The 26,907-nt window shown below is 41.7% G+C and overlaps 1 protein-coding gene across 2 annotated transcripts; it reads left to right on the forward strand.

Annotated features, from left to right (window-relative positions):
- The first annotated feature begins 7 nt into the window (after positions 1-7).
- Positions 8-23,801, forward strand: ALKBH1 (alkB homolog 1, histone H2A dioxygenase). Of its 2 annotated transcripts, none has more exons than XM_080807638.1 (6): positions 8-191; positions 3,061-3,169; positions 6,833-6,995; positions 17,649-17,739; positions 20,742-20,935; positions 21,923-23,801. In XM_080807638.1, the coding sequence occupies exons 1-6, from the start codon at positions 18-20 to the stop codon at positions 22,350-22,352; spliced, it is 1,161 nt and encodes a 386-aa protein (XP_080663764.1). In that variant the 5' UTR covers positions 8-17; the 3' UTR covers positions 22,353-23,801. The 2 variants fall into 2 exon arrangements, with proteins under 2 accessions (XP_080663764.1, XP_080663765.1); XM_080807639.1 differs by having other exon boundaries at positions 6,866-6,995.
- Positions 23,802-26,907: the final 3,106 nt, after the last annotated feature.

The following is a 26,907-nucleotide window of genomic DNA, read 5'->3' on the forward strand; positions in this document are numbered from 1 at the left end:
AGAGGCCAGACAACGACATGGGGAAGATGGCGGCAGCCGTGGGCTCTGTAGCGACGCTGGCGGCAGAGCCAGGGGAGGACGCCTTTCGGAAGCTTTTCCGCTTCTACCGGCAGAGTCGCCCTGGGACCGCAGACCTCGGAGCGGTCATTGACTTCTCGGCACCCCGCGGCACGGAGCCTGGTGCCCGCAAGGTACGGACAGAGGAGCGGCCCGGGTCCCCGGTCGCCTCGCCTCGCTTCTTGGAGGGGCTTCAGGGTCCTCCTCATCTCTTTTCGCTGCCAGACTGTTATTGAGTAATTCCCGCTCTCCCTGGGCGCGGAGTTTAAGTGTCCACGAAGCGTCACACTTTGGCGGTGAAGAGCTGTGCTGCCGGTTCCTCCACGCGGCCATTCCTGGCTGCGGCCTCAATGCCTGGGAACTGTTGTATTCCTAACATTAACTGTCCATTTGCATCTCTACTTCGATTTGTGTAAAAACGCATAAATTGTATTCATAGGTGTTAGGATAGCGCTCTGCAGCTTGAAAAAAAAACAATTACCCGAGTAGTCCCAGAACTGAGAGGGATCGATGTTGTTAAACCGTTGTCCACAAAACTGCTCCCTGTCGTCTCTGGGCCCTTTAGCAAGAGGGCGTTGAACGATTGAGATGATCTCTCCACGTTTGAAAGTAAAGGACAAACGAATCCAAACACTATCCATTGTTTCTACCTTCCCCCGTGGAATAAGAAAAGCAACATAAAGGAGGACATGGGGTACAGGGAAAATCACAAATGTACTATAATGCGTAATTTCTTTACAGTCGCTGTAGCACTGAGGATCCCTGATCCTTTAATTTGGCCTTAGTGTTGTCCACAGATGGCTGCATGCAGGATTCTTTCTAAGCTTAGTATAGCTCTCAATAAAATCAGAATGCTATAGTAGCACCATATTTGTCTAGAACTCAGCTCCTTAAGAACTTCGTTTGTTTACAGGAATGGTCTTAGAGTTGTCAAAATAGCATACAGAAAGTCAGTTCTCTAAGAATAATATACATGGGTCAGATCCTCATTCAGCTCCTTTTGCCTGTATTTTGCTGTGGTACTTAAATACTTTTAGAATGGGAGTGCCTGGGTTGCTCATTTGGTTAAGTTTCTGACTCAATTTCAGCTCAGGTTAGGATCTCAAGGTAGTGAGATCGAGTGCCCTGTCAGGCTCCACACTGAGCATATGGAGCCTGCCTAAGAGTCCCTCCTCCTCTGCCCACCCTGCTGTGCTTGCCTGTTCGCTTGCGCGTGCTCTCTCTCTCTCTCTCTCAAAAATACTTTCAGAATGTAAGCCTCTGAGGAGATGATTGTGTCTACCACAGTATCTTAAACAGTAAGCACTCAATAAATACATTATCCATTTAGTACATAAAAACTTGGATATTTAGGGGCACCTGGGTGGCTCAGTTGGTTTAAGCATCTGCCTTTGGCTCAGGTCATGAGCCCCCAGCCTTCAGGCTATCTACTCGGCAGGGAGTCTGCTTCTTCCTCTCACTCTTCACTGTGCTCTCCCTCTCTTTCTCAAATAAGTAAGGATTAAATCTTAAAACAAAACAAAACCTTGGGGTGTTTCGTTCCTCAACTCAGATTGAAAACAGATTGAAAGTAGCAAACCGGAGAAGAAAGTTGCTATGAGAGCAACTAATGAGCAATGAAGAAAGTGATAGCTAACAGGCAAGGGTGGAAGGAGGGCTTTTTTTAAAGACTCAGAGGTTTGTTTCAACTTGGCATGGAGAATAGGTGCACAAATTTAACTTCAGATATGAGGTTGCTGAATTCAGATATGTTGCTGAATTACAGTGCATTATTAAGTATGGTCTGGGATTTGAAAGATCATTATAAAATGTTTGAAATAAAAACATCTTATCAGTACCTGGAACAATTGGCTGGTGAGGTCTCTCAGAACATTCCAGATAACCAGTTTATTACAGAGACTGGTAATAATAGACCAGCCACTAGTTGGCATTTTTTTCTGGAATTTTCTGGAAATCTCTACACTTGGTGAAGTTGATAGGATAAGAGATCATATCTTTTTGGAAGAAAACATCTGATGTATTCTAAAGCAAGCCAGACTCTTAAGTTTGTTACTAATGGAGGAATAAAAGGTTTTGTTTTCTGAATGTCCTTACTTTAGTGACTGAATATTGGATCCCTTAACCAATTTAATGAGCCATCCGTAAGATGCTCTTATATGCATGCAAAGAAAACTTCATGAGCCCCTGAAAAACTTAATTTCTCAGTAATTAACAAAGGCAAAAGTTCTGAGTTTCAGTTTGAAGTTTCATCTAAAAGAATAAACATTCTTTCAGCAAACAGGGTTTCCAGTTTTACTGAAACAGTTATTCTGTCTGGTTGGAGCACTCTCTTCATTCTCTTAACCTCCCCTGCCTGATGCTCCTCACAATCTGTTAAAACAGCAACTGTATACAAGTGCCTCAGAAGCGTTATTGTTGGACCGAATTGAGGTGAACAGAATTTTCACTGAGGATATTTCGGTACATCTCTCACAATTTAGAGCCTTAGAAGAAATCCACAAAGGTGTGGTGTCATACAAAACGGTGGTTTTGAAGGCCAAAATCAGCCTGCTTCTCATACTGCTTAATTTTATATTGCTTTCTAATATTTGTTAGTATATAGATGACAAAACTGAGACTCTAAGAAGTTAAATGACTTGGGACGCCTGGGTGGCTCAGTTGGTTAAGCATCTGCCTTCTGCTCGGGTCATGATTCCAGGGTCTGGGATCAAGCCCCATGTTGGGCTCTCTGTTCAGCGGGGCGCCTGCTTCTCTCTCTTCCTCTGCTTGCTGCTGCCTCTGCTTGTGCTCTCTCTATCAAATAAATAAATAAATAATCTGTTAAAGAAAGTTAATTGACTTATCTAAGTGTTACATCAAGTAAGTGGTAGAACTAAGTTTAAGAGCCCAGACTTAGGACTCCTAATTTTTCCTCATACCAGACATGTCTTTAGAAGTTCGAGATTCTCAGATCTGACCTGCAAAAGAGCTTTAGCCCTCCAACTTCTCTTTCCTTCCTGCCAGGTGGTTAGATCTCAGCTGAGTGTGTCTTCTGTCAGTGACCACGATGCACATAGAGCAGGACTTCAGCCAGTCAGCAAGTGGCAAGCCTATGGACTCCAAGGCTATCCTGGTGAGTGCAGCTAACCTCAGAAGACAAAATCAGATAATTATTTGTCTAATTTCAGGAGAGGAGTTGTAAGCAGGTAAATAGACAAAGAGGAAAACTAAACACAAAAATATTTCTCTCCCAAACTCCTTTTAAATCTGCCTCATCTAAGATGTCCATTTATTTAGAATTCCCAAAGGTTAGAACAGGAGTCAGTAGTACCTACCTTAAGTGCAGAAAGTGACACACCAGGTACAAATCAAAAATTTTCACATTGATTCTGGGCTCCCTGCCACAACTCCAAACAGCTACTCTGGCAGAAGAACCGCTTTGAATGACGGAACAATTCATAATGGTTGCTCTAATTACAAAATCTGTGTTTTTGTGTGGCAAAAAAAAGAAAACAACCTAAAAATTGTTGCTATTATTAAGGCTGAGCTTTTGAAAAGAACATTAATGAATTAATGAGATCAAAAGCCCTAATAAACTAAATAATTTAGCATTTTGCTCTTCAGTAATATTGGGTAGCTCACATTACATATCTAGAAACTAACATAATGAAAAATGGGTAATGCTTTTAATCTTTTTTTGAGTAAACTTTGCCCCCAATGTGGGGCTCAATCTCACACCCCAGATCAAGAGTCACATACTCCTGACTGAGCCAGCCAAGCGCCCCTGATCTTTTTTTTCTTTTAGGATCATGGGGCCATTGTAGATTAATTATTATGAACTATTTAGAAAATACAGGGCGCCTGGGTGGTTTAGTCAGTTAAGCGGCTTCCTTTGGCTCAGGTCATGATCCCAGGGTCCTGAGATCCAGACCTGCATCAGGCTCCCTGCACAGCAGGGAGCTTGCTTCTCCCTCTTACCTCCCCCCCACCTCATGCTCTCACGATCTCAAATAAATTAATTAAATAGAAAATACAGAAATGCCTTATGTGATCAAATAAGCTTTTATCCGTCATCCTTTTCCATGGAGAGGACATAAAGTTAACACTGTATTTGTGATTTCAAATACAGATTAAAAGCAAGAAAATCCCTAAAAAATACCAGTTTTCATTATGCCATGGGCCTGGTCTTTGTCACATCTTAATAATTATGACCACTATACATAATATGATGTATTTGTTAACAGTATAGGATGGCGTAACAGTATCAGTACTTCGCTAAAAGGCCTCATGCACTTAAATTCTTCATGAAAGAAGAGTCAAATGATGGCTTTTATGTATGAAAGTGTGGCTCGCCATGAATTTGGATGAATGAGGAGCGTGCATCACCAGTAGTCTTATATGTCCCTTTTGTTCTTGAAGGCTGCCCTTGACGTTTCAGGCCTACCTCCTGTTTTCAAGGCCTTGTTTCTCTCTTGCAATGCCCTCTTCTCTTAACAAATTGTTAAGACTACAAAGCTATCAACCCTATTTTGGTTTATCTATTGTCCAAATAGTTGTATTGATTTTGAGGTTTTCTGGGATTTCACACTTAAGTCACATTTTGTGAGTTGGTTCCTCATTAGAGGTACCCTCAGAGACTTCATTCTGTCTTCCCTGACATTTGAAGCTGCATTTAATAGAAGTGCAATGTCCAGAACGTGGGAAATGACCATCTCTGATTCAGACTTGATCAGAGGGATTGTGCGAACTTCTAGATTCTGCTTGTTGTGAATGAACCTGAGTAACCACAACATGTCCTTTTAAGAATGAGCAGGAAGTCATGGGTGTGAAAGAAGAGTAAAGCTGAGAGGGAACCTGACAGCATCCAACATTTGAAAGGTTGTCATACCACAAAGCGATGAGAGCAGTACGAACTAGTAGTTAAGGCCTCGGTTCTGACACAAGGCTACCTGGGTTCAAGTCGTGGTTCTACCATCCACTATATGACCTTGGGCAAGTTTCTTAATCTTTCTTGGCCTTGGTTTCCTGATAGATAAAATGTGTATAAAAAGGTGCTCACTTTGTAAGGTTATTGTGAAGATTAAATGCGAGTACACTGTGAAGTACTTAAGCCCATGCCTGGCACATAGTAAATGATTGATAAATGAGATAAAGCTAGAGGTATTTTTGAAGAATGAGAAACTAATTTCGGGGTTGCTGTGTGTATCCAAACCTAAGATCAATGCATGAAAATTAAAAGGAGGCAAATTTTAATTCAGTAAAAGAAAGCAACAGTTGTCTAGAGTGGACTGTCTAAAAGGTATTCATTTTCCTGTCACTAGGTAAGCAGTAGTCTTCCTTTAATCTGATATTTTAGGGAATGTTATAATCTTTATTTTGTGAAGTAATGCTGATAGGTGGGTAAGTTGGGGGTTTTCATATCTTTTATTTTTCCTCTCTCTCAAAATATTGACAGTCCTGTCATACTCTAAAGTTATTTGGAGAATTTTGCTGGTGCATGAAGTGCAAAAGTAGCCTCCACACTCAGAAGCATGTTCTCTCTCCTGTCCTCCAATTTTAGAGGAAGAGGAACACCTTCTGTTCAAAGCCAGTCCCTTCACCTTCTTGATTCCACCTTCTTTCACCCCTTCCAGCTTTTAAGACCTTGCTCTGCTCCTTTCCTCTCTTCCGTTTTCAACCAGTTCCAATCTCTGCTGGTTCTTCCGCATTATCTGTAAGCATGCTTAGGCCTTTCCAAACCCTAAAAACCATAAATTCTCCCCTTAAATTCTTTATTCTTCTATGACTGCTCTTCAGCCTTTGTTTCCTTTTATAGCCAGGTTTCTGCAAGGCATTATCTGCATAACGGCGGTCTCTGCTGTCCTGTCTCCAGGGGCTTCACTGAGGACAGTTTTTCATCTCTAATTCTTAAGAAAGTACAGAGCATATGTTCATTGAGTGTTTAAAGAATGGACCCTTAGCCTGCATAGGATTCCAGTTAAATATTGTTATTCCTCTTCGACACAAGGTCACAAAGGCCTTTTCCGTGCACGTGCTGTAGGTATTTGCATTGTGCCGTACTGAGTGGATGCACAGCGTCTTTCTTCCCTGTTCTGTCCATCAGATTTCAATCACAGGCAGAAATCACACCAGTTATTTTAACTAAGGGAGTTTAATGTAAGAATTGTTAGCCAGATACTAGAAGACAGAAAAGGCCGGTGCGGGGGTGGGGGTGGGGGGGCACTGAGCTCTCACAAAGGTAATAATTGCAGGAAGCAGCTACCACCTTTATAAATGATAAATACCGGGGTGCCTGGGTGGCTCAGTGGGTTTAAAGCCTCTGCCTTTGGCTCAGGTCATGATCTCAAGGTCCTGGGATCGAGCCCCACATCGGGCTCTCTGCTCGGCAGGGAGCCTGCTTCCCCCGCTCTCTCTGCCTGCCTCTCTGCCTACTTGTGATCTCTCTCTCTGTCCAATAAATAAATAAAATCTTTTTAAAAAATGATAAATACCTGGTACAGATTTGAGTGGTGACTTGTGGCGTGACCAGTTCTAAGTTTGCCTTGGGGTAGCACAGCGGATAGTTGTGGAATATTTGTTTCTCTTGAGAATTTCTTTATTTCTTCCCTTCCTCTAAAATCGGAGAATAGGAATGAGAACATTTGCTTATGAATGTGGAAGCCACAAAGCATGAGCAAAGGGGGATAGGGAATAAATAATACAGTAGTGTGTATAAGGATGTCATCGAAAACAAGTTATGTCAATAACTGATGGAGAATTTTCTCCTCTCCTTTTCCCCACCTGTCCTTTTGTATAGGATTTATTTTTATCCCAAACCCCTTCCTCCCAGGTTACCAGTGGCACTGGGTGAAGCAGTGCCTTAAGTTATATTCCCAGAAACCAAATGTGTGTAACCTGGACAAGCACATGACCCAGGAAGAGACTCAGGACCTGTGGGAACAGAGCAAAGAGTTTCTGAGGTAAGTGTTCATACTCAGCTCAGCGCTCTGCACATCTTTAGAGGACCTGCTCTGGAACAATGCAGTGAAAGTAACTGAACTGGTTTTTTTTCCTTGTTTCCATGCAGAAACAGCACAGTTACATTCTTTCCCCTGGGAACATTTGGACAGATGCTTTGACAGTTACATTAAATTGAGATCCATTTTAAATATTTCCTTATCATAGCTCAGATCTCGAGTTCATCCTCATTAATCATCAACTGGTCCAGCTTCAGCCCTTTTTCTACTTAAAGTGAGTTCCAGGGGCACGTGGCTGGCTCATGTGATAACCACGAAAGTCAGATCTCAGGGTTGTGAATTCGAGCCCCACATTGCATGTGGAGATTACTTAAAAAAATATAATCTTTTTAAAAAGTAAACTGTGAGTTCCTTTGAAGACTTGTACCCTGGAAGAAATTAATGCCAAAAGCTCTTTATTTCTACCCTCCTAGATGAAGTCACCACTACTAGCAATTTTATGGTCAGTTGTTCCTCATGAGAACTGATGTTTGTACCTTAATGTTGAATCAACCTTTATTCATTCACAAATATATAATTGTTTTGAAGTCAGGTGCCCCATCATTCCACAGAAATTTATTGAGGGTTAATTGTATACAGGCATGATGCTAAGCACTGGAGATACAGAGATTCTCAGGACACTTTCCTTGTATTCAGGAGGGTATAGTCTATGGCAGGAACTCAGTGTCAACAGGAATAATTATAACAGAGCTTAGAAAGTGTCAGAATAGGTGTTTAGAAAAATGCTGTGGGAGCCAGAGAGAGACATAATTCCTCTAAGCAGAAGAAGGTATCAAAGAAGGAAAAATTATTTTTTAATTGGGTCTATTATTCTCTTTCTCCAACCACCTGGGTTCTCATCCCAGGTCTGCCACTTACTAGGTATGTAAATTTGAGCAAGTTTCTTAACCTTTCTGTGCCTCATAGTAGTCCTTCCCTCATTTAACAGTGTGAGGATTAAACAGGACGATATGCGAGTAATCTTCAGAGCAGCCCATTAAAACCACTGCTCTGGCTTTGTGTGTTCTGTTTGGACTTAGGATCTCTGATGGTTCGGTTTTCAGAAACTGTCATACTGATTCCAACAGGGGGAATAGAAGATTTCTTTCAGTTGCAAGAGGAAAGGAAAACTAAAATTCTTTGGTTTTCTTTTGAAGCCTTCTTGGTCTGCAGGTTATGGGAAAGGCAGGAGCAGTGGGAAACACCCTCTGTAAGCTCTTGGTGAGGTCTTCTTTAGAAATGAAAGTGAAGTATAGGAAGATCATGGTTGAATGAAATTTGTCAGGGAGCTAGTGTTTGATGTTAAACCAGTCTGTGTTTTCAAGTAATTGATTTTATTCCTTCTGACAAAGGACTGCAGAAATCCCAGTTATCACCTTCTATGATAATTCAGATGAACCTCATTAATAAATCATCGTAAACAGTGGTGAGGGTCTTTTTTGGGGTTTTGTTTTTTTTGTCTTGCCAATTAGTAAAAATAAAAAATGTGGTGGTCCTACCTTCTGTTGTCAAGGGTTGGAAGAAAGTGATAGGCTCAGACATTGTTGGTGGCATTGAAAATTGATTAGGACCCTAGTTCTTCTGTCACTATGTGATACGTGTTTTGATTTCCTCATCTTGGGAACAAAGGGATTGGACTGGATAAGCCATTTCAGGTGGTTGGATCATGTTTGGAGTCACCTGGACAGTACATGCCAGCTCTCCCCACTTTTCCAGAGCAGCTCAGAAAGGGAGAGGACCTGTCATTGAAGAAGATTCCCTAGAGATTCTGATTATTGACTATAATATCCACTTTGAGGACTGCTGAACCAGAGGACCTCTAAGGATCCTTTCCATTTTAACTTTTTAGTGTTCTGTGGTCAAGGAAGAAAAAACTTTTAAGTAGGAAATGAAGAAGAAATATTTGAACTTAGAGGGGAAAATAAGTCTATTCACAAAATTAGGGCACCTTAGTTCTGTGAGTGAATAGTGTAGCTAGAGCCTTCACAAGATCACAGTAGTTAGGTATAAGCATCTCCACTGCAGCGTTGTTCGTAATGGGTGAGGGGATGAGAAACATGCTAAGTGTTTGTTAGCAAGAGACCAGATAAATCAAGAGTGACGTACCCCAGCAGTAGAATGCAGCCACAGTACAGCCATTCAAAAATCTTAAATCCCAACTCTAGCAAATATAGGAAGGCTACCACCATAGTAAAATCAATTTTCAGCATCTCGTCATGGCCACCTGAGTCTGAGGCACCATCATTTACTGCAGTAGCCTCCTAGCCTGTCTCCCCGCGTCTGTTCTCATGCCTCTTCAGTCTTTCTTCTTTTTAAGATTTTATTTATTTGAAAGAGAAAGCATGTGCACATACATGAGCTGGGTGGAGGAGGCAGCAGGCGGAGGGACAAGCAGACTCCCCACTTGGCAGGGAGCCTGATGTAGGGCTCTGTCATTGGGCCCCAATGAGCTGAAGTCAGACGATTAACTGACCAAACCACTCAGGCTCCCCTCTTCAGTCTGTCTTCTGATGGAGTATAGAAGTCCCTGCACTTCTCTTAGAGTTTCTCATCTTCAGTACTGCAGTTTCTGATGTAATCATCCAGAGTCGACAAGGACATCACAAGATGAGGGCATGGTCTCCAGGGTCTCCAACCACGCCAGTCTCACTTAGGACACCAGGCACAAGTTTGGGAGATCCCAAGCTATCCACACTTCTGACCAACTGGTTTCAAATTCAGGGGAGTTCCCATGACCCTCTCAGGTTCATAACTCACTAGGACAACTCACAGAATTTAAGAAAGAGATTCAAGTATATAATCATACTTACATTTATAGTTTTATTATAAAAGATACAAATCAGGACCATCCCAATGAAGAAAATGTAGGGCGATGTTTGGGAGGGTCCTGACTGCAGAGCTTCCATGTCCTCTTTCCATGGAATCAGGATGTGTCACTTTCCCAGGAAGCTCTCCCAAACCTAGTAGTCAGTTTTTTTGGGCGGGTTTCACTACTTAAGCATGTTTGATTGAATTATTAGTCACATGATTTTACTCTGTTTTTAGCCCCCAACCCAGCCCCTGAGGTTTAGCTAATCACTTGACTGAAAGACTCCATCCCTCTAATCACATGGTTGGGCTTCCTAGCCTGACAGACTCATATCCTGAGTCATCTCCTTAGCATAAACTTAGCTGTGGTATAGGGCCCACTGTGAATAACAAAGATACTCCTATTCCTCCAAGAAATTCAAGGATTTAAAACCTCTCTCCCAAGAGCCAGGGACAAAGGCCAGTGAAAATTCATTAATGCAATCCATCACACTTAGAATAAAATCAAAAGTCTTTACCATGGCCTACAAAGACCTTGGTGGTCCGTCCCCCAGCCACCTCCAGTTTCATCTCCCACCTTTCCTTTCATTTATTCTGCTCTAGCCGTAGTAACCTCCGTGCTTTCCCTTCAACACATCAGACAAGCTGAGATTCGTTGTACAGGCTGTTCCTTCTACCTGGAAAACTCTTCCCTTAGATAATCCGTGACTTGCTTCCTTTAAGTCTTTGGGTCTTATCATCTTATGAGAGATGATTCCCTTATCATTAAATTTAAAATAGTCCCCTGTTTTCCCTCACTCTTCATCTCCTTGCCCTCTGTTTTTACTCTTCAGTGCACGATAATTACCAAATATTTGTGGAATTAATTAGTGGATCCTGTCTTGTACCTTTTGAATTTTGTGAATATATCATCTATTCAAAAATAACTTCTTAAAGAATAAGACGAGGGGAAATATTAATTTCAATTAAAGCAACTTTGCTTTATCTATTCCATAAGTTAGCTTATGAAATGTTTTGCATCCATTTTTGTATATGTGGAAGTTTTTTGCATTAATGTCCTCAGTGTGGAAGCAGAATTAATCTCTTCCCCTTTTCTACTCCTTTAAGACTTTGTTTATGAGACTGTTATAAGCACTTGTTATAGTGAATCCAGTCATGGGGTCCTTCTCCCTCCCACTGCCTGCCATGCCCCTCCTCTGCCCCAGATCTTGAAGTCTTTGCAACCTCAGTGCCACCACAGTTCTTTGTATATATTAGAAACTACTTTTTAAATATTACTTTAACTAAATTGATAACCATCTCCATTAGGCTGATGAAAACATGCTGAATTTGAGAAGGATCAATTAAAGATTATATAATACCTTTCCATCTTATTTTCATTATTGAATAATGTACATTTGTGTTTTAGGAAATACTTGATGCTAAAACAGATATGAAGATTAAAATTAACTCCTGCCTTTGAGGAAGGGACAATTAAAGGAAGAATTCGGGTACTTACATACAGAATTTGTAGGTGAATAGAAGTCGCAAGGTGCTGTGGTGGCACAGTGGAGGGACAGACTGAAACTAGGACAGATTTCCCTAAAGAAGTGAGGTTAAACTGTGTGTGCAAAAGCAAGTCAGAAAAATCTGCTGTACGGAGAATAGAGTAGGAGAGGAAAGCATTTCAGTAGAGAGAATTGTATGGCCAGAGACACAGCCATGAAGATTGGGGAGGGGAGTGCCCCCTGTGGGAAAAGGAAGGGAGGTAAGATGGGAAAGGTAAGAACCGGATTGTTAGGGGGGTTTGGCAAAGTGTGGACTTTGTCCTATGAATCCCTATGGGGATTCATCAGGATTAATCAGATTTTTCACTTTAGAAAGGTAACATTTTTAAAGATTTTATGTATTTGAGAGAGAGAGGGAAAGAGAGCACAAACCAGGGGAGCGGCAGAGGGAGAGAGAAGCAGGCTCCCTGCTGATTCCAGGAATCATGACCTGAGCTGAAGGCTGACACTTAACCAACCAAGCCGCCCAGGCGTCCTTAGAACGGCAATTCTTGAAAGTGAGGAATATGGACGGAAAATACAGTTGTTGCAAAAAGCACAATTAAGAATTTAGCTTATTATTGGAAGAGACATTGTCAACAAGGCTTGGTGACCAAGAGATTATGAGAAGTGGAAGACAAGAAGTTAAGGATTATCCGCAGATTTCTCCGTAGCATTTACAGGGTAAAACTGAAGTTTTTGGTGGAGAGTTTTTTTCCCAGTTTTATTGACATAATTGGCATACAGTATTATATTAGTTCAAAGTGTATAACGGTTTGGTATGTAAATATTGCAAAATAATTATCTAGGTAAGTTAAGTCACCTCGCATAGTTACAAAATTTTTTCTTGTGATGAGAACTTTTAAGATTCACTCTTTTAGCAAATACACAATAGAGTTTTGTTTTGTTAACTGTAGTCACCATGCTGTACATTAGAGCCTCAGAACTCACTTATCCACACCCGCCCACCCTCACTTTTGGCAGCTTTTAGTCTTTTCTGTTTCTGCAAGTTTTAGATTTTTTAGATACCACATGTAAGTAAGATCATACAGTGTTTGTCTTTCCTCACTAACATTTCACTTAGCACAATGCCCTGAAGGTTCATGTTATCACAAATGATAGGATTTCCTTTTTTATGGCTCTATAGTATTCATTTATGTGTTGTGTATCATGTTTTCTTTATCCATTCATCCCATCAATGGACACTCAGGTTATTTCTTTGTCTTGGCTGCTCTAATTATTTATGTAAAACTCTGGAAGTCCCTCTAAAAGTTAAAAATAGGATTACCAGAGGATGCAGCAGTTTCACTTCTGGAAAAAAAGATCAGTCTCTCAAAAAAATATTTGCCTCTCCGTGCTCATTGTAACATTATATACTAAGATTTTTAATGGAAATAGTTTTGGAGGAAAAGAAGGAGCAGAGACAAAATTCTTAGTGTAGTTTGGGGATTAATGTTTTTGAAATGCCTATTGATGTATCCAGGCAAAGATGTCCGGTATGCCTTTGGAAATATGGAACTGAGCTTTGGAGTGAAGTCAGAGAGAGGGAGATCTGTCAGTTACATGTAAAGACCATAGTAAAGCTGGGTGTGCAGCTGGCTCAGTCAGTAGGCAACTCTTGATCTTGGGGTCGTTGAGTTTGAGCCTCACACTGGGTATAGAGATTATGTAAAGAAATAAAACTTTTAAAAATGATTGAAAAAACCAGTATCTGTAATGGGGTTTTTAAGGCTTTTTATCATAAACAACCTTAGCCATTTTCTGCCCTGAGTGGGTACTGTTGCTTTCATAATGATTCACTAACGTCCCTTGAAGCAAGGAAGGAAAGGAATTCCCAGTGCTTAGTTATGACACTCAAACTAACACTGCACAAAGAGTGGACAAGCAGGGCAGTTCATTTCCACACAGTTAGGGTGCAGTTGAAAGCAGCACTAGAGGACACGATTGCTGAGAGAAATACCAGCACTTACATAAAGCACTTATCCATGACAGAAAGTGAGCAAACTGCTGTGTAGGCACAATCACCAGGGCAGAAGGTGGCCAGCTCACCCATCCATCATCCTCCTACCAGTGCTTGGAGCTGCAGCAGGGGCAGGGAGCGTAGTATGTTTCTGTTTGCAGTGAGAACCCATAATCAGGGTCATACTTGCTTGAAAACATTCTTCTGGATAATTGGATAAAGATTTAAAGTTAGGTACCGACATATCCCTTGCATTCCTTAGAGCAGATAGGGCAGCTCTTTTGGCACTGAGCCTTCCTGGCCTCCTTTTGGACAAGTCAGGTTTAAAAAGAGAACAGCCCACTTCTCCCCCCACCCCCTTATTCATCTCTCAGTATTTCCTGCTTGAAAATCATCTGGGCATGGGTTAAATTTGGTTTTGGCCTTAAACTATTCACAGTGTTCAATACTGAGTTTTTTGGAATCTTGGTTACCCAAAGCCCACAGGGACCAGAATGGTCCCTAAGTAGTGCTGAGACAGGAAGTGACTAGTGTTAGCCTGTCCTACTGTCACATCCAGAAGGCCAATCTTATAATTATTGTTACTTTCCTACCAGAAATTCCATACAAAGAAAGGAAATTGTGTTCTCAGAGGCTATGAAATGAGAGGTGGAATCTTAAAGCTACCTGGGTCTGACACATTACACAAAACGTGTGTGTGTGTATAAAATCATCCTCAGATGGTGTAATCAATGATCACAGCTCTTCTTTCACTACACAAGTCTTTTAAGTTTTTTTCCTTTTTGTTAGGTGGCCTAGACTTAATGCTTTTACACCCTTACACTAGCCCCCCTCAATAATACAAGGCAAAGCCCAAAGCCTTCCTTATAGTGGTACAGTTAAGGTGGAAAAGAGATGTTCTTTTGGTTTTCTGAAAAAACAGATGTTAAAAGGTATAATATAGGATGTTTCTATTCGTGCTTGATTATTACTATGATTTTGATGATTTTATTGTTAACAATACCATAAAACTGTGTTAATTGTAATAGTGTATGCCCTGTCCTAAGGAACATTAGACTGACTCTTGATGGAAAAGCAGCTTGGTGATACTATATTGAATGTCTAAAATGCCATCGCCTTCTGAATTATTTTTATTTATTTATTTTAGGGCAGGTGGTAGAGGTGAGGGACAGAGGGAGAGGGAAGGAGAGAATCTAAAGCAGGCTCCATGCTCAGTGTGAAGCCCAACGCAAGGCTTGATCTCACAACCCGGAGATCATGACCTGAACCAAAATTAAGAACAGATCCTTAACTGACTGAGCTACTCAAGTGCCCCCCTGAATTATTTTTAGAGCTACATTCTTTTACCTTTATTAGTTTGGATCAATCTAATTTTGATATAATAGCATGAGTTTTTCATCAAGAATAAAATGATCCTTTATTGATCTAGAAAGGTGGAAGGTGTCTTGTTCTTTAATTTTGGCTAGCATAGTGTTTCTCAAAGTGTGTTCCCTCGTTCAGCAGCATCCCTATCTCTTGAGAACTTATTAGAAATACAGATTCTTTGTCTCCATCCTAGACCTGCTGAATTAGAATTTATAGGCCTGGGCCCAGCCGTTTGGGTTTTAACAAGCCCTCTAGGTGATTCCCCTGATCATTAAAATTTGGAAACCACTTGACAGAAACTAAGTGGGGTACGCACTGTTAACCACAGTATTCTCAGGAGTCCAGAGATGAGAGGTCATTTTTATTTTTCTATCTCAAGGCTACTAAAATAGATTATTTTCTCCAGAGGGGATCATTAGGGAGTTTTTTATTTGTATCTTTAGCTGAAGAAACATTGGTAGAATCCATGTTGTGTTAGGAATTATGCATTCCTTTCCCACCACCCCCCAGTTTTTAGTTTTTACACATAGAAAATAAAATAATGAATGGTGGTTCTACATGGTAACTGTTCACATCAGCTGGTTGCAGTCACTGGCCATGCATATATATTGTTTCCCCTGAACTGCTAATCATAATCTGTCTTCTCTTGTGCCAGGGGTCCCCAAGACCACACCCAGTTTTGATGATACGCTGGGAGGGGTCAGCACATATCTGTCCTTGTAGATAAGACTTACTCTAATTCAAAGAATACAAACCAAAAAGGTGAAGGGAAGAGACACATTGAGGAAAGTCCTGGGAAAACCAGGCTCAAGCTTCCAGGGTTTTCTCCCAGTGAAGTCACACAAGGTGTGCTTAATTCCCCCAATAGTAAGTTGTGACAACATGCATGAATTGTTGTCCACCAGGGAAACTTAGTCCCCAGGTTCTTACTAGGGGCTGGTCCCATAGTCTCTATGTGACACAGACCAAATTCCAGTCTCCCAGAAGGAAAGCAGCTATTTAACATAAACCATACTGTTTTGCACAAAATTTAGGCAGAGTGAGCAGCAGTTCTGGGAATGGTGTGAACCTCCCCAGTGTCCAAGTTCCAGATGCCTGCCACAACCAACCTTGTAAACAGGCCTTTCAGAGGCTCTACCTTTTTTCTACACCGCTCTCCTCAGTCAATCGTTATTTTTTCTGTTCCTTTTTAGCTACTGGCCTTGATGTATATCTGTGTCACAATGTCCTTAGACTGTAAACTTTGTGAGGACAGATAGCATCTATTTTGTAAACTCTTTCAAACATCAGGGCGAGTGCCACTTGCAGTTTGAGCCTCTAATAAACCCTTTGCTTCTGCCTATGTGGTATGCCAGTATTGCGCACTGCTCCACTCTGTTTAAATGATGGCCATTCTTCAGTGCCACGTTCAACTCCCAACTCTGCCATGAGGACTTAACTGATTAGACAGCTAACTTTTTCTTAATTCCAGTGGCCCTCAAAGTCTCATGTTATACAGTTTAGTACAAGTTTTATACTGCCTTGAAATTTCCTTTGATTTTTTTTCTTATGCTTACCTGTCATCTGTTGTCAAAATGTGAACTCCTTAAAGCAGTCTAATCTTTTCTTTTTTAAACAGCAGTGGTTCTTGAACCAAAAAAAAATTGTTTGATTACTGATGTAAATTCCATAGGAGAAACAAACCCTAAAATTATTAGGCCTGGCATTCTTGTATTTTTAGATATTTAGAGGTAAATCAAAGAAGCTTCTTCCTCTAGAAGAAGAGTAGTTAATCCCATAGATTTGATCAGACAGGATATAATTGCAAAAAGGGCACCTCTCTGTTTTACAGAAGCCTCCTGTGTTTGAACAAGGGGATGTCAGAAACCAAATCAATTACAGTGGTCCTTAATTGTTAGCTAAGCCTCAGTTATCTAAGCTTTGTTAGACAGGGTTGAAGAAGTCATGTTAAACCAGTTATTTTTGATTGTATACAATGTATATTTTGCCAAACTTTTCCTCCCAACCTATAATTCTGGGAAGCCATCATCGTTATAAACATAGTGATAGCTATAATTAATCATACCTCACTTTCAGCAAACCAAATTGAACATGTTCTGTTAGCCAAATTTTCAATCACCCGTAGTGCCCTTCGTCCCATTTCCAATGGACAGGTAAAGATATTTCTGTGTTGTTCTTACCTTATCATTACTGAGATGCTGGAAACTTGCCATTTAAAATTGATCCCATTCAGCAGAGGTTTTAGAACCAAGGACTAAAAATTAGAAATGCTAACATGGGGGCGCCTGGGTGGCTTAATTGGTTAAGCATCTGCCTTTGGCTCAGGTCATGACCATGGAGTCCTGGGATCAAGCCCCACATGGGGCTCCCTGCTTGGTGGCGAGACTGCTTCTCCCTCTCCCTCTGCCCCTCCCCCTGACTGTGCTCTGTCTGTCTGTCTCTGTCTCTCTCTCTCTCTCTCACAAATAAATAAATAAAATCTTTAAAAAATAATAATAAAATTGATCCCATTCAGCAGAGGATTTAGAACCAAGGACTAAGAAGTACTAACATGGGGGCATCTGGGTGGCTCAGTCGGTTGAGTGCCCAATTCTTGATCTTGACTTGGGTCATGATCTCAGGGTCCTGAGATTGAGCCCTGGCCCAGCTCCCTGCTGAGCAGGGAGTCTGCTTGGGATTCTTTCCTTCTACCCCTCCCACTTGCCGTCGCTGCCCCCGCTCCCCAGCATACATGCAGTCTCTCTCTCTCAAAACAATAAATCTTTAAAAAAGAAGAAAGAAATGCTAACATGTTTTTTAGTGTTATATATTTTGGTCAACTCCTTTGTCTGTTCTCACTTCCCCTATCAAGGTCTTTGCTAACAGCTTATACCAAGGAATACCAAATTCCATGCATGCAAAGGGCTGTTGGCTGCCATTTGAGGTGAATAAATCCTCTTTTGTCCCCAATCTTCACAGGAACAAAGAAGTGAATAAACGGAGACCCCGAAGCTTACTAGAGAAGTTGCGCTGGGTGACCCTAGGCTACCATTACAACTGGGACAGTAAGGTATGCAGAGTTCCTTGCAAATTCCATTGTCTTCATTTTTAAACTCCTTGGGCTCAGTAGTTGGATATGTTCCTGGGCAAGCCTGTACACTGTCAGATTATCCATTGGTGGAAGGATCTCTTTCATTTATCTCTTAAAATCCTCTTGATAACAGTGTCCCAAGAAGAATGAATAATTTCCCCCAAGAGAAAATTCATATGCCCTTACGTTGTATTATTTCATCAGAAGTCATTGGTGCTTTATCTTAAGTAATTTCAAGGGTACAGATTTTTCCTTACTGCTTTCAAGAGCAATTCTCAATTAAAACCTTTATTTCCATTATTGTTTAATATCTGTTTGGAGTAGAAGGAGCTCCATATGCTTCTGGTGTTCTCCATCAACTCACAAAAGGCACCTTTGCCTGCTGTATAAGGTCTGAGCAACACACAGATAGGAAAGAATGTCCTTCAGTTAACAAAGTCTGGTGTTTTCTTGAGGTACAGTTTCTTCATTCCCGACCTCCATGTTTCCAAAAGTACCTCCTTTATCACGGGCAGTCTAGTGCCTCTTGTCTCCATTAGATGTTCGCCACCAAATAGAAGGACTCATTCTGAGAATAAACTGAATAAAGAGATTGGTATACACCATCTTCCTGCTAACTAGTAACTTTCTAAAAGCTCCATAGTTTCAGTCAAATCAGCCTATTAACAATTACATTAACTGCTCAAGATAATGATAAATGTTGCTTGGAAATGTTCATGACGTGATTCTTACTTTCACTGATGCAGATTCAGTGGAAGACTGGATATCTGTGTTTGGGGAAATAGCCAGGTGATTCTCTCTGGGTTAGCCAGCCCGGGTTTGAACCTGGCCTTCCGTAGTGTATACCTTATAATGGGGTTGGGGGGTGGGGGTGGCGAGTGTCAAAGGTGTAATGCCTGCGTCATGATTGCAGCCGTGCCTGCTTGTTCTGAGAAGTTAAATGCATTAACACAATAAATGTTAGCTTATTGTTTTTTATGATATATTTATTGCTGATGCTGTTATTCCCCAAGGACTTAAAGTTACTCTCACTTAATAAGAAAAATGTGCAGTGAAAAATTATCAGAAACCCTGAGTGACTCAATGGCAAAAAGTGAAAGAGCAGTAAGAAGACTAGTGCATAGACAGTTGGGGGTAGGGGTGAAAGCCCACAGAGGTAACCTAGTGCTAGAACAGTAGCTCTGACCAGTTGATCTTTTTTTTTTTTTTTAAGATTTTATTTATTTGTCTGACAGATCACAAGTAGGCAGAGAGGCAGGCAGAGAGAGGAGGAAGCAGGCTCCCTGCTGAGCAGAGAGCCCAACATGGGGCTCGATCCAAGGACCATGGGATCATGCCCTGAGCCAAAGGCAGAGGCTTAACCCACTGAGCTACCCAGGTGCCCCTCTGACCAGTTGATCTTGTGAGGGATTGAAACTTGAAAGGGTAGAGAAAAACCTTATAGTTCTCTGGTTTGGGGAAATTAAATGGGAACTCTTCTTATTTGCACTTAAGGAAAAAGAAGAAAACATAAAACACAGGAATTCCAACTGAAGAGGCTTGGCCATCCATTAAAGACCTTTTACAAAAGTCTTCCTTAATGTGAAGTTAAAGGTCACTTCTGGCCAAGGTGCATACGTTCTCTCCAGAGGTGTCCCTCTGTTGCTACAGCTGGGATGCGTCAGGGTGCTAGTGGAGAGGTGAGACAGAAGTGGATCTGCTAATCTGCTTTGAGGTTGTTGGGCAGAGGGAGACATGAGAACAGCAGCAAGACAAAGGAGGGGCATGGGGCCGCTGCGGGCTCCTCGCCCTCGTCTGCCGAGGAGACTGCCACCTTGTTGTTCTCCTGGGCTGCGGGGTTTTGTAGAGAGAGTGAGTGTTCTGCCCTTTGATTTGTTTTGTTCTGTTTAAGAGAAAAGGAGTATTGTGATCTTTACATGCTACAAATAGTTCAGAAAGGTTAATGTTGGAAATTACTTCCATATGAAGGTTCTGCCTTGACCATGTGTAAGGTAGTTTCAGTTCAGATGTTCTGAACATGTCATCCCATCAGACTGACCAGTGAAACTGGCAGCGTGCCATGTTGAGGGCTGGGGGCCCAAAACCAAAGTGGCTATTGTATTTGAATTGCTTTCTTGCTTTCCTTTTTTTTTTTTTTTTTTTTTAAATAAGCTTTGTATTTTAGGATAGTTCTGGATTTACTGAAAAGATAGTACAGAGTTCCCATATATCCCACACCTAGTTATCCCTGTTAGCATCTTACATTATTATGGTACCTTTGTCTCAAGTAGTAGACCAATGTTAATGCATTATTACAGTGGTGAAGTCCATATTTCATTCATATTTTCTCAGCGCTCATTTGGTTTTTCTTAGTGGTTTGGTTTTCTTAGTGGTTTTTTTTTTTTTTAAGATTTTATTTATTTGGCAGACAGATCACAAGTAGGCAGAAGGCAGGCAGAGGGAGTGGAAAGCAGGATCCCCGCTGAGCAGGGAGCCCGATGCAGGGCTCGATCCCAGGACCCCGAGATCATGACCTGAGCTGAAGGCAGAGGCTTAACCCACTGAGCCACCCAGGCGCCCCGGTTTTCTTAGTTTTTGATTGATGTCCTTTTTCTGTTCCAGGATACACATCACATTTAGTCATCATGTGCCTCTTGGCAGTGACAGTTTTGAGTCACATTTTGTCCTATGAAAATGATCCTATTTGGAATTAGAGTATACCAGAGAGAGACGTAGTAATTGCTTCACGTGTAGACTCCATGCAGGGGGGGACTTGTCTGATTTAGCACTGTGTGGCATGGTACCTGCCATGTCCTAGGTGCTCGCTGTTTTGAACATCTCATTAGATTACTGGATGCCTCAAAAACAGATGGATAAATCATGCCATGTTAGGATTACATGTAAGTTAGATCATTTGAAAGTGGTAATTAATCTTATGCCACAGTTTCCTATTTTCCTGAGATCATTGTTTATTTTTCTTATTTTCCCTACTTTTATCAAAGAAATACTCAGCCGATCATTATACACCTTTCCCTTCTGACCTGGCTTTCCTCTCAGAGCAAGTAGCCGCAGCCTGTGGATTTCAGGGTTTCCGAGCCGAGGCAGGTATCCTGAATTACTACAGATTGGACTCCACACTGGGAATCCATGTAGACAGATCTGAACTAGATCATTCCAAACCCCTGCTGTCTTTCAGGTAAGCTGGTTCTAGGGATTTGGGATTACGTTCTACCACTTCATTCCTTATTCGAAAGCATTTCTAAACTAACTAAATAAGTAAAAACATAGGACTTTAAGAAATGGTTGGACTCTACAGTCTTTTACTTCTGGGTGTCTTAACAGTGTTGTCATAAGTAAAGTTGACCTTGTCCTTAAGAGTAGTAACCAAATTACAGTTAATGTTTGTGTTTAAGATGCATGGAGTCTACCTTTTGTATTGAAAGGTATCATCAGTGTCTGTGGAATGCCATAAGGCAAAACAAGCCACCTTTTCAGAATAAGGAAGAATAAAGCATGGAGGCCTGACTAGTTCACTCTCTTGTCTCCCTAGACATAACCTTAAATTGGGCAAAGTGCTGCAACTGTATCCTACAAAGAAAGTGCCTGAACAGTGTCCTTTATTAATTGCCTTATCTTTAAAGTGCACAGACCGGGAGCTTAGTCAGTTAAGTGTCTGCCTTCAGCTCAGGATCCCAGGGTTCTGGGCTGGAGCCCCACATTGGGCTCCCCGCTCTGTGAGGAGTTAGTTTCTCCCTCTCCCTGCCCATGTGCTCTCTTTCTCGCTCACTCTCGAATAAATAAAATCTTTAAAAAAAAATGTGAACAGGCATGATAAATATAGAAAAGGACTCAATTTATTGGAAGGCTTAAATCTTAAAGATGCATCGCTAAAACTAATATGGGTAATATTAAAACTAAATTTTTAATCTGCTTATTTAAGTGCTTCAAATTTTATGTTGTAGCAGTTCTGTGGGCTCTGCTAAGTTTAAGCAGCAGGTCATGGGTTGGTCACTTATAGACGCAAGCCGGAAGAGAAGGCTCTTAACACAGATTAAAAATAAGGTTGTGAGAGCAGTAGGTGTTGAGCTGAAATACGAAAAGAATGCAGTTGGCAGTAACTTTCCCAGCCTTGGTTAGTAACAGAAATTTACTGTTGTGTGTCCTTTTACTTATTTTTTTATAGCTTCGGACAGTCTGCCATCTTTCTTCTGGGTGGCCTCAAAAGAGATGAGGCCCCCACAGCCATGTTCATGCACAGCGGTGACATCATGGTAATGTCAGGTTTCAGCCGCCTGTTGAACCATGCAGTCCCAAGGGTCCTTCCAAGTCCTCAGGGGGAGAGCCTGCCATGCTGCCTAGAGATGCCTCTGCCCACCGTCCTCCCCAGAGACTCCGTGGTGGAACCCTGCTCCGAGGAAGACTGGCAGGTGTGCACCAGCTACTTGAAGACCGCTCGTGTGAACATGACTGTCCGACAGGTACTGGCCACAGACCAGGACTTCCCTGTGGAACCCATGGAGGAGAAGAAGAGAGACATCACCACTGAAGGTTTCTGCCACCTGGATGACGAGAATTGCCAAGTAAAACGAGTGAAGTTAAACCCTGACAGCTGAGACTTGGGGAGCCCATTCTTTTCCTCAGGCAGGTCTCACAGTAGATGACCATGCTTTCTTGTATTGCCATAGACTTTAGCATCAAGACAAGCCAAAAACAGAGACAGGGAAAAACTCATCATGGATCACAGTGTTGCCTTGGAACCCATCCTGAAGAGTAAAGCAGTTAGCCACCTTGCTCAGAGATGTGTTGGACATGGTCCAGTCTGGTTAGATGTTGGCACTATTGTATGTGAGAAGTCCAAGAAGCAGCCAGAACAGCCTTCCCAGCCTCTGCCGTTACCTCTGAGGGAGGCAGAAGTGAGTTGCCATGTTATTGGGGCCTTAAATACCTCAAATTTTATTAATGGGAAACCTGACACCCTTCCTACTACCCCATCTAATGATTTGTGGTAAAATCATGGTTCCAGGAACCGGTCATTAGTCTCATCCTCATTCTTCTAGCCATCCAGTGATCTTTCCTTGCGTCTTCTCTGGCCTTCACAGAAAAATCCTATACACATTTAAGACAATGGAACTAGATCTCCTAGGAAAGAAATTAATGACAGCTCTCTCTTACCTGAAAGATAAAATATATATAAAGCCACAGGAAGAAGAGCGGTAGTTTCTCCAGATTTCCTTTAGGTCTAAACTCTTCCTGTTGGCTTTTTAATGCAGTTTTAATTGTTGGACTAAAAAAGCCCCAAGGGTGTTCTGTAACTGTTTTCTCCATGAATAAACTCTCTCTTTTAAATTAAAGATCTGTATCTGTCTTCGAGGGTTAGCGAATCTGGGATTAGTTCTTTTTTTTTTCCTGTTTTTACTTGCTGTGTCGTTCATGCTGTTGAAGCCCTCTAGCTGTTTCTGCCCTGTACCATCCCGCTCTGCCCTAAGTATTCTCTGTGATTATCTCACAGGAGAGAATATTCTTTGATATTCTAGTCACTGCTATCTTTTGTGATTGTGGGGAGCTTGAAAAATGCTTGAAGCACCAAGTTTTAATATTTGTACCCCCACCAGCTCGAGTCACCATACCCTTAGGTGAGCTGCTTTACGTTTCTCTGGGCCTCAGTTTCCTCTTCCGTGACATGAAGATAGTATTTACTCCCATCTTCCATTTCAGTTCATAATGGGAGTTTAGTGCTCCTTTCTAGAAACATGGTGTCAGTGTTTTATTACTGCATGGACTCAGAAACATCACCTTTTGTCAGTGTGAACGACTGTCTAGAAGCCATTTGAATACCTGCTGCTTGCGACAAGACTTGCTGAGTCTGCGTGTCTCTGTCCTCCCTTTTTTCTTCTTAGGAACATTGTATATTGAGTTCATATTTTGATACTTGTTTTTTAAGAAATAAAAATTAATAGATTTGTCCCTTACATCTAAATAACCTCTAAACTTAGTGTATAGTGGAAAATTTTTATATAATTAAAGTATTTTAAATAATTTTAAATTATTAAAATCACCACTGGAAAAATCCCTGTGTTTTCCCGTAGTGTACATCATTCGGGACCCACTGAAAACCCACATCGGTCGCTTAGAAATCTAGGTCAGCCTATCCTTCAGCATCAGAATAGTTTGCTCTTCAGTTAATTGAGTATCAGACGAAGGTGCTAACTTGTGTTTAGAAACAATGTGGTACCGAAAAAGTACAAACTCAGACTATAAGCTCAAACACCACAAAGTGAGCTATGTGTGCTGTGAGAAGCCTGTGGAAATGGTCCCACCAAGAGAAAAGTAGATCCCAGTCTCCCAGCCCACACTCCCTTGAGAGATGTGCTGATTGGGACGGTGAGGAAAATTATTTACACCATTAAGTTCTCTAATTTTTATTTGTTTTTCTGAGGAACATATCGTTGAAGCTCTATGATGCGACTCTATTTTCACAGTAAGCAGAAAATGAGGCAATTGAGGAAAAAGGAAAAATTGGTGATTTTTTTCCACATTTCCGTGAGGATGATCCCCAGAGTTGGTTGGTTTTAGTTGTCCAACAGACATTCTCCAAGTCAGGAGATGACAAGTGCTGACCAACCTCCTGTGTGTGTACTGCCCACAGACTAAGAATAGCTTCTACGTTTCTAAGTGGTGGGGGAGAAAAAGTCAAGAGTTGGAATAGTATTTTGTAACACCTGAAAATGAGAAGAAAGCCAGATTTCTGCGTCCGTAAGTAAAGTCCTATCAGAACACGGTCACGCTCATTTAGAGATGACCTGGGACTGTTCCTCCTCGCGCGCAGGACAGAGTTGAGTGGTGGCAGCGGACACCACAGGGCCTGAGGGATCCAGCCTCGAGCAGAGTGTGTTGGTGGATGCCGAGAAAGGAAGCTAGACCCCGAGACAGGAACCTGAAGCCAGGGGGAGGAGCCAAGCGAAGATTTTTTTTTCTTTATTATTTTATACCAAAAATGCCTGAATAGATACTCAGTATGAGGTAGGATATGCGCTGTAGAGTCACAGTGTTCGGCCTGGGGAAACCGATACTCAGATGACACTCTGCCGGTGGGAATGTGGTTGCAGTCCCGGATTCCATCCCCTTGTCCTCCCAGAAGTGATGTTGTTTGATGACAGACTGTATGGTCATCCTAATTCTGTTTTCAAATCTGTACCATTTGACCCAATCACTTACTTCTGGGAGTTGAGTCAAAAGTAGGCATTAGAGCTGTCCACAAGACTTTTGTGTAAGAATGTAACAGTGAAGTCCTAAATAAGCTTGATTTTCAGCAACAGGGAGTTGGTTGACGAAGTTCATGTGTTCATTTGGGAAGTGGTTATCGAGCACCGTTTTCTATCAAGAGGCACTGTTCTTTGCAAAAAGTGACCTGCCTTTGTGGTTCTATCCTAGTGACTGTGACATCACCATACAAGGGAAATCTGTAGTCATTTAAAGTTAAGTTTTGGAAGAACAGGTAGAGATATGAGAAAATACTCATACTATAATAAGAAAAGTCTATCATGAAACCGTGTGTAATTTTGTATAGAATGTTTACATCGTTTTTTTTTTAAACTCAAAGGATAGGCATATACCAAAACATGAATGATGGTGGGATTATAGCTGATGTTTAGTTGTTCTTTTTCTGTATTTCTGAGTTTCCCCCCAACATTGAAAATCTTTTGAAATCTTTCTCTTTTAAAGAATAAATGTTCATGGGTTTGGGGGGTCTTGGTTTTGTGTGTGTGTGTGTGTTTTTATCCTTAAGAAATACTCTGACCTGGTAATTCTACCTCTACCTGAAATCTGTTGGTCTCCAAATCCAGGAACATCAACATGGTCTAACAAAAGAGGCTTCTTTGAGGAAAATTTTTATGTAATAAAATACTATATGGCGGGGTGCCTGGGTGGCTCAGTCGTTAAGCATCTGCCTTCAGCTCAGGTCATGAACCCAAGTCCTGGGATCGAGCCGAACATTGGGCTCCATACTCGGCAGGAAGCCTGCTTCTCCCTCGCTCACTCCCCCTGCTTGTGTTCCCTCTCTCAATGTTTCTCTCTCTGTCAAATAAATAAATAAAATCTTTTTTAAAAAATACTATATGGCCACTATCAATCATGTCATACAGACATTAAATATGTGGAGGAAAATGCTCATTAGGTTAACTGAGAAACACAGCTTAAACACCGCATATGTTGCATTTGGCCAGTGTTTTTCTATGCACAGTGTACTTGCACAGAGTGTATATGCACAGACTGTACATGCACAGAGAAGGCTAGAGGGTTAGAGTATTCTAGCATCTTCTAAATTTTCTGTACCCAGCATAACTGCTTTTTTTTCTAATTTTTTTTAAAAGATTTTATTTATTTATTTGACAGAGAGAGATCACAAGTAGGCAGAGAGGCAGGCAGAGAGAAGGAAGGAAGCAGGCTCCCCGCTGAGCAGAGAGCCCAATGTGGGGCTCCATCCCAGGACCCTGAGATCATGACCTGAGCTGAAGGCAGAGGCTTAACCCACTGAGCCTCCCAGGTGCTCCACAACTGCTCTTTCGAAGAACGCCTTTGTGCTCCTTTGGAAGGGGGCAGATCCGGTGCCCACGCCGCTCAGCCCCAGCAGCTTTGGCAAGTGTCCACTCACCTTTGCAAGTATGTGCCCTCATCACTTCCAGTCCACTCTGGATCCTTTCAGTCTTTCTGATCTTCCTCCTGCTTTAAAATATGGCTGGCTGGCCAGTCAGTGGAGCATGGGACTCCAGATCTCAGGGTCGTGATTCAAGCCCCACTCTGGACATAGAACTTACTTTTTAAAAACTATCAGGCTAAGGTGGGTCCTCTTGTGACTCTGCTTATTACTTCAGTAGAGCTGCTTGCCTTTTTCCAACACCCTACATCGGGTTTTTCCTAGAAGGACCCCAGGCCCTCAGTGAGACAGCTGAGTTGCTGACCAAGCCCAACTCAGCATGAACTGGCTTGCCGTGTTCTGATTTTCCCAATTCCTTTTTCACTAAGATAAGCCGGTCTTATCCCTCTTCTTTTTCCCCTTAATCCCAAAGGTTGGTTTAATAGAGTAGGAAAAAAATTACACTCACACCTTCAGTGGATTCGACGAAGGCAAATTAGAGCGGTAATGAGGCGGAAAGGAGCCAAATGATT

The sequence above is a fragment of the Martes martes genome (genome assembly GCF_963455335.1).
Source record: "Martes martes genome assembly, chromosome: 7".
In the NCBI taxonomy this organism is placed as follows: domain Eukaryota; kingdom Metazoa; phylum Chordata; class Mammalia; order Carnivora; family Mustelidae; genus Martes; species Martes martes.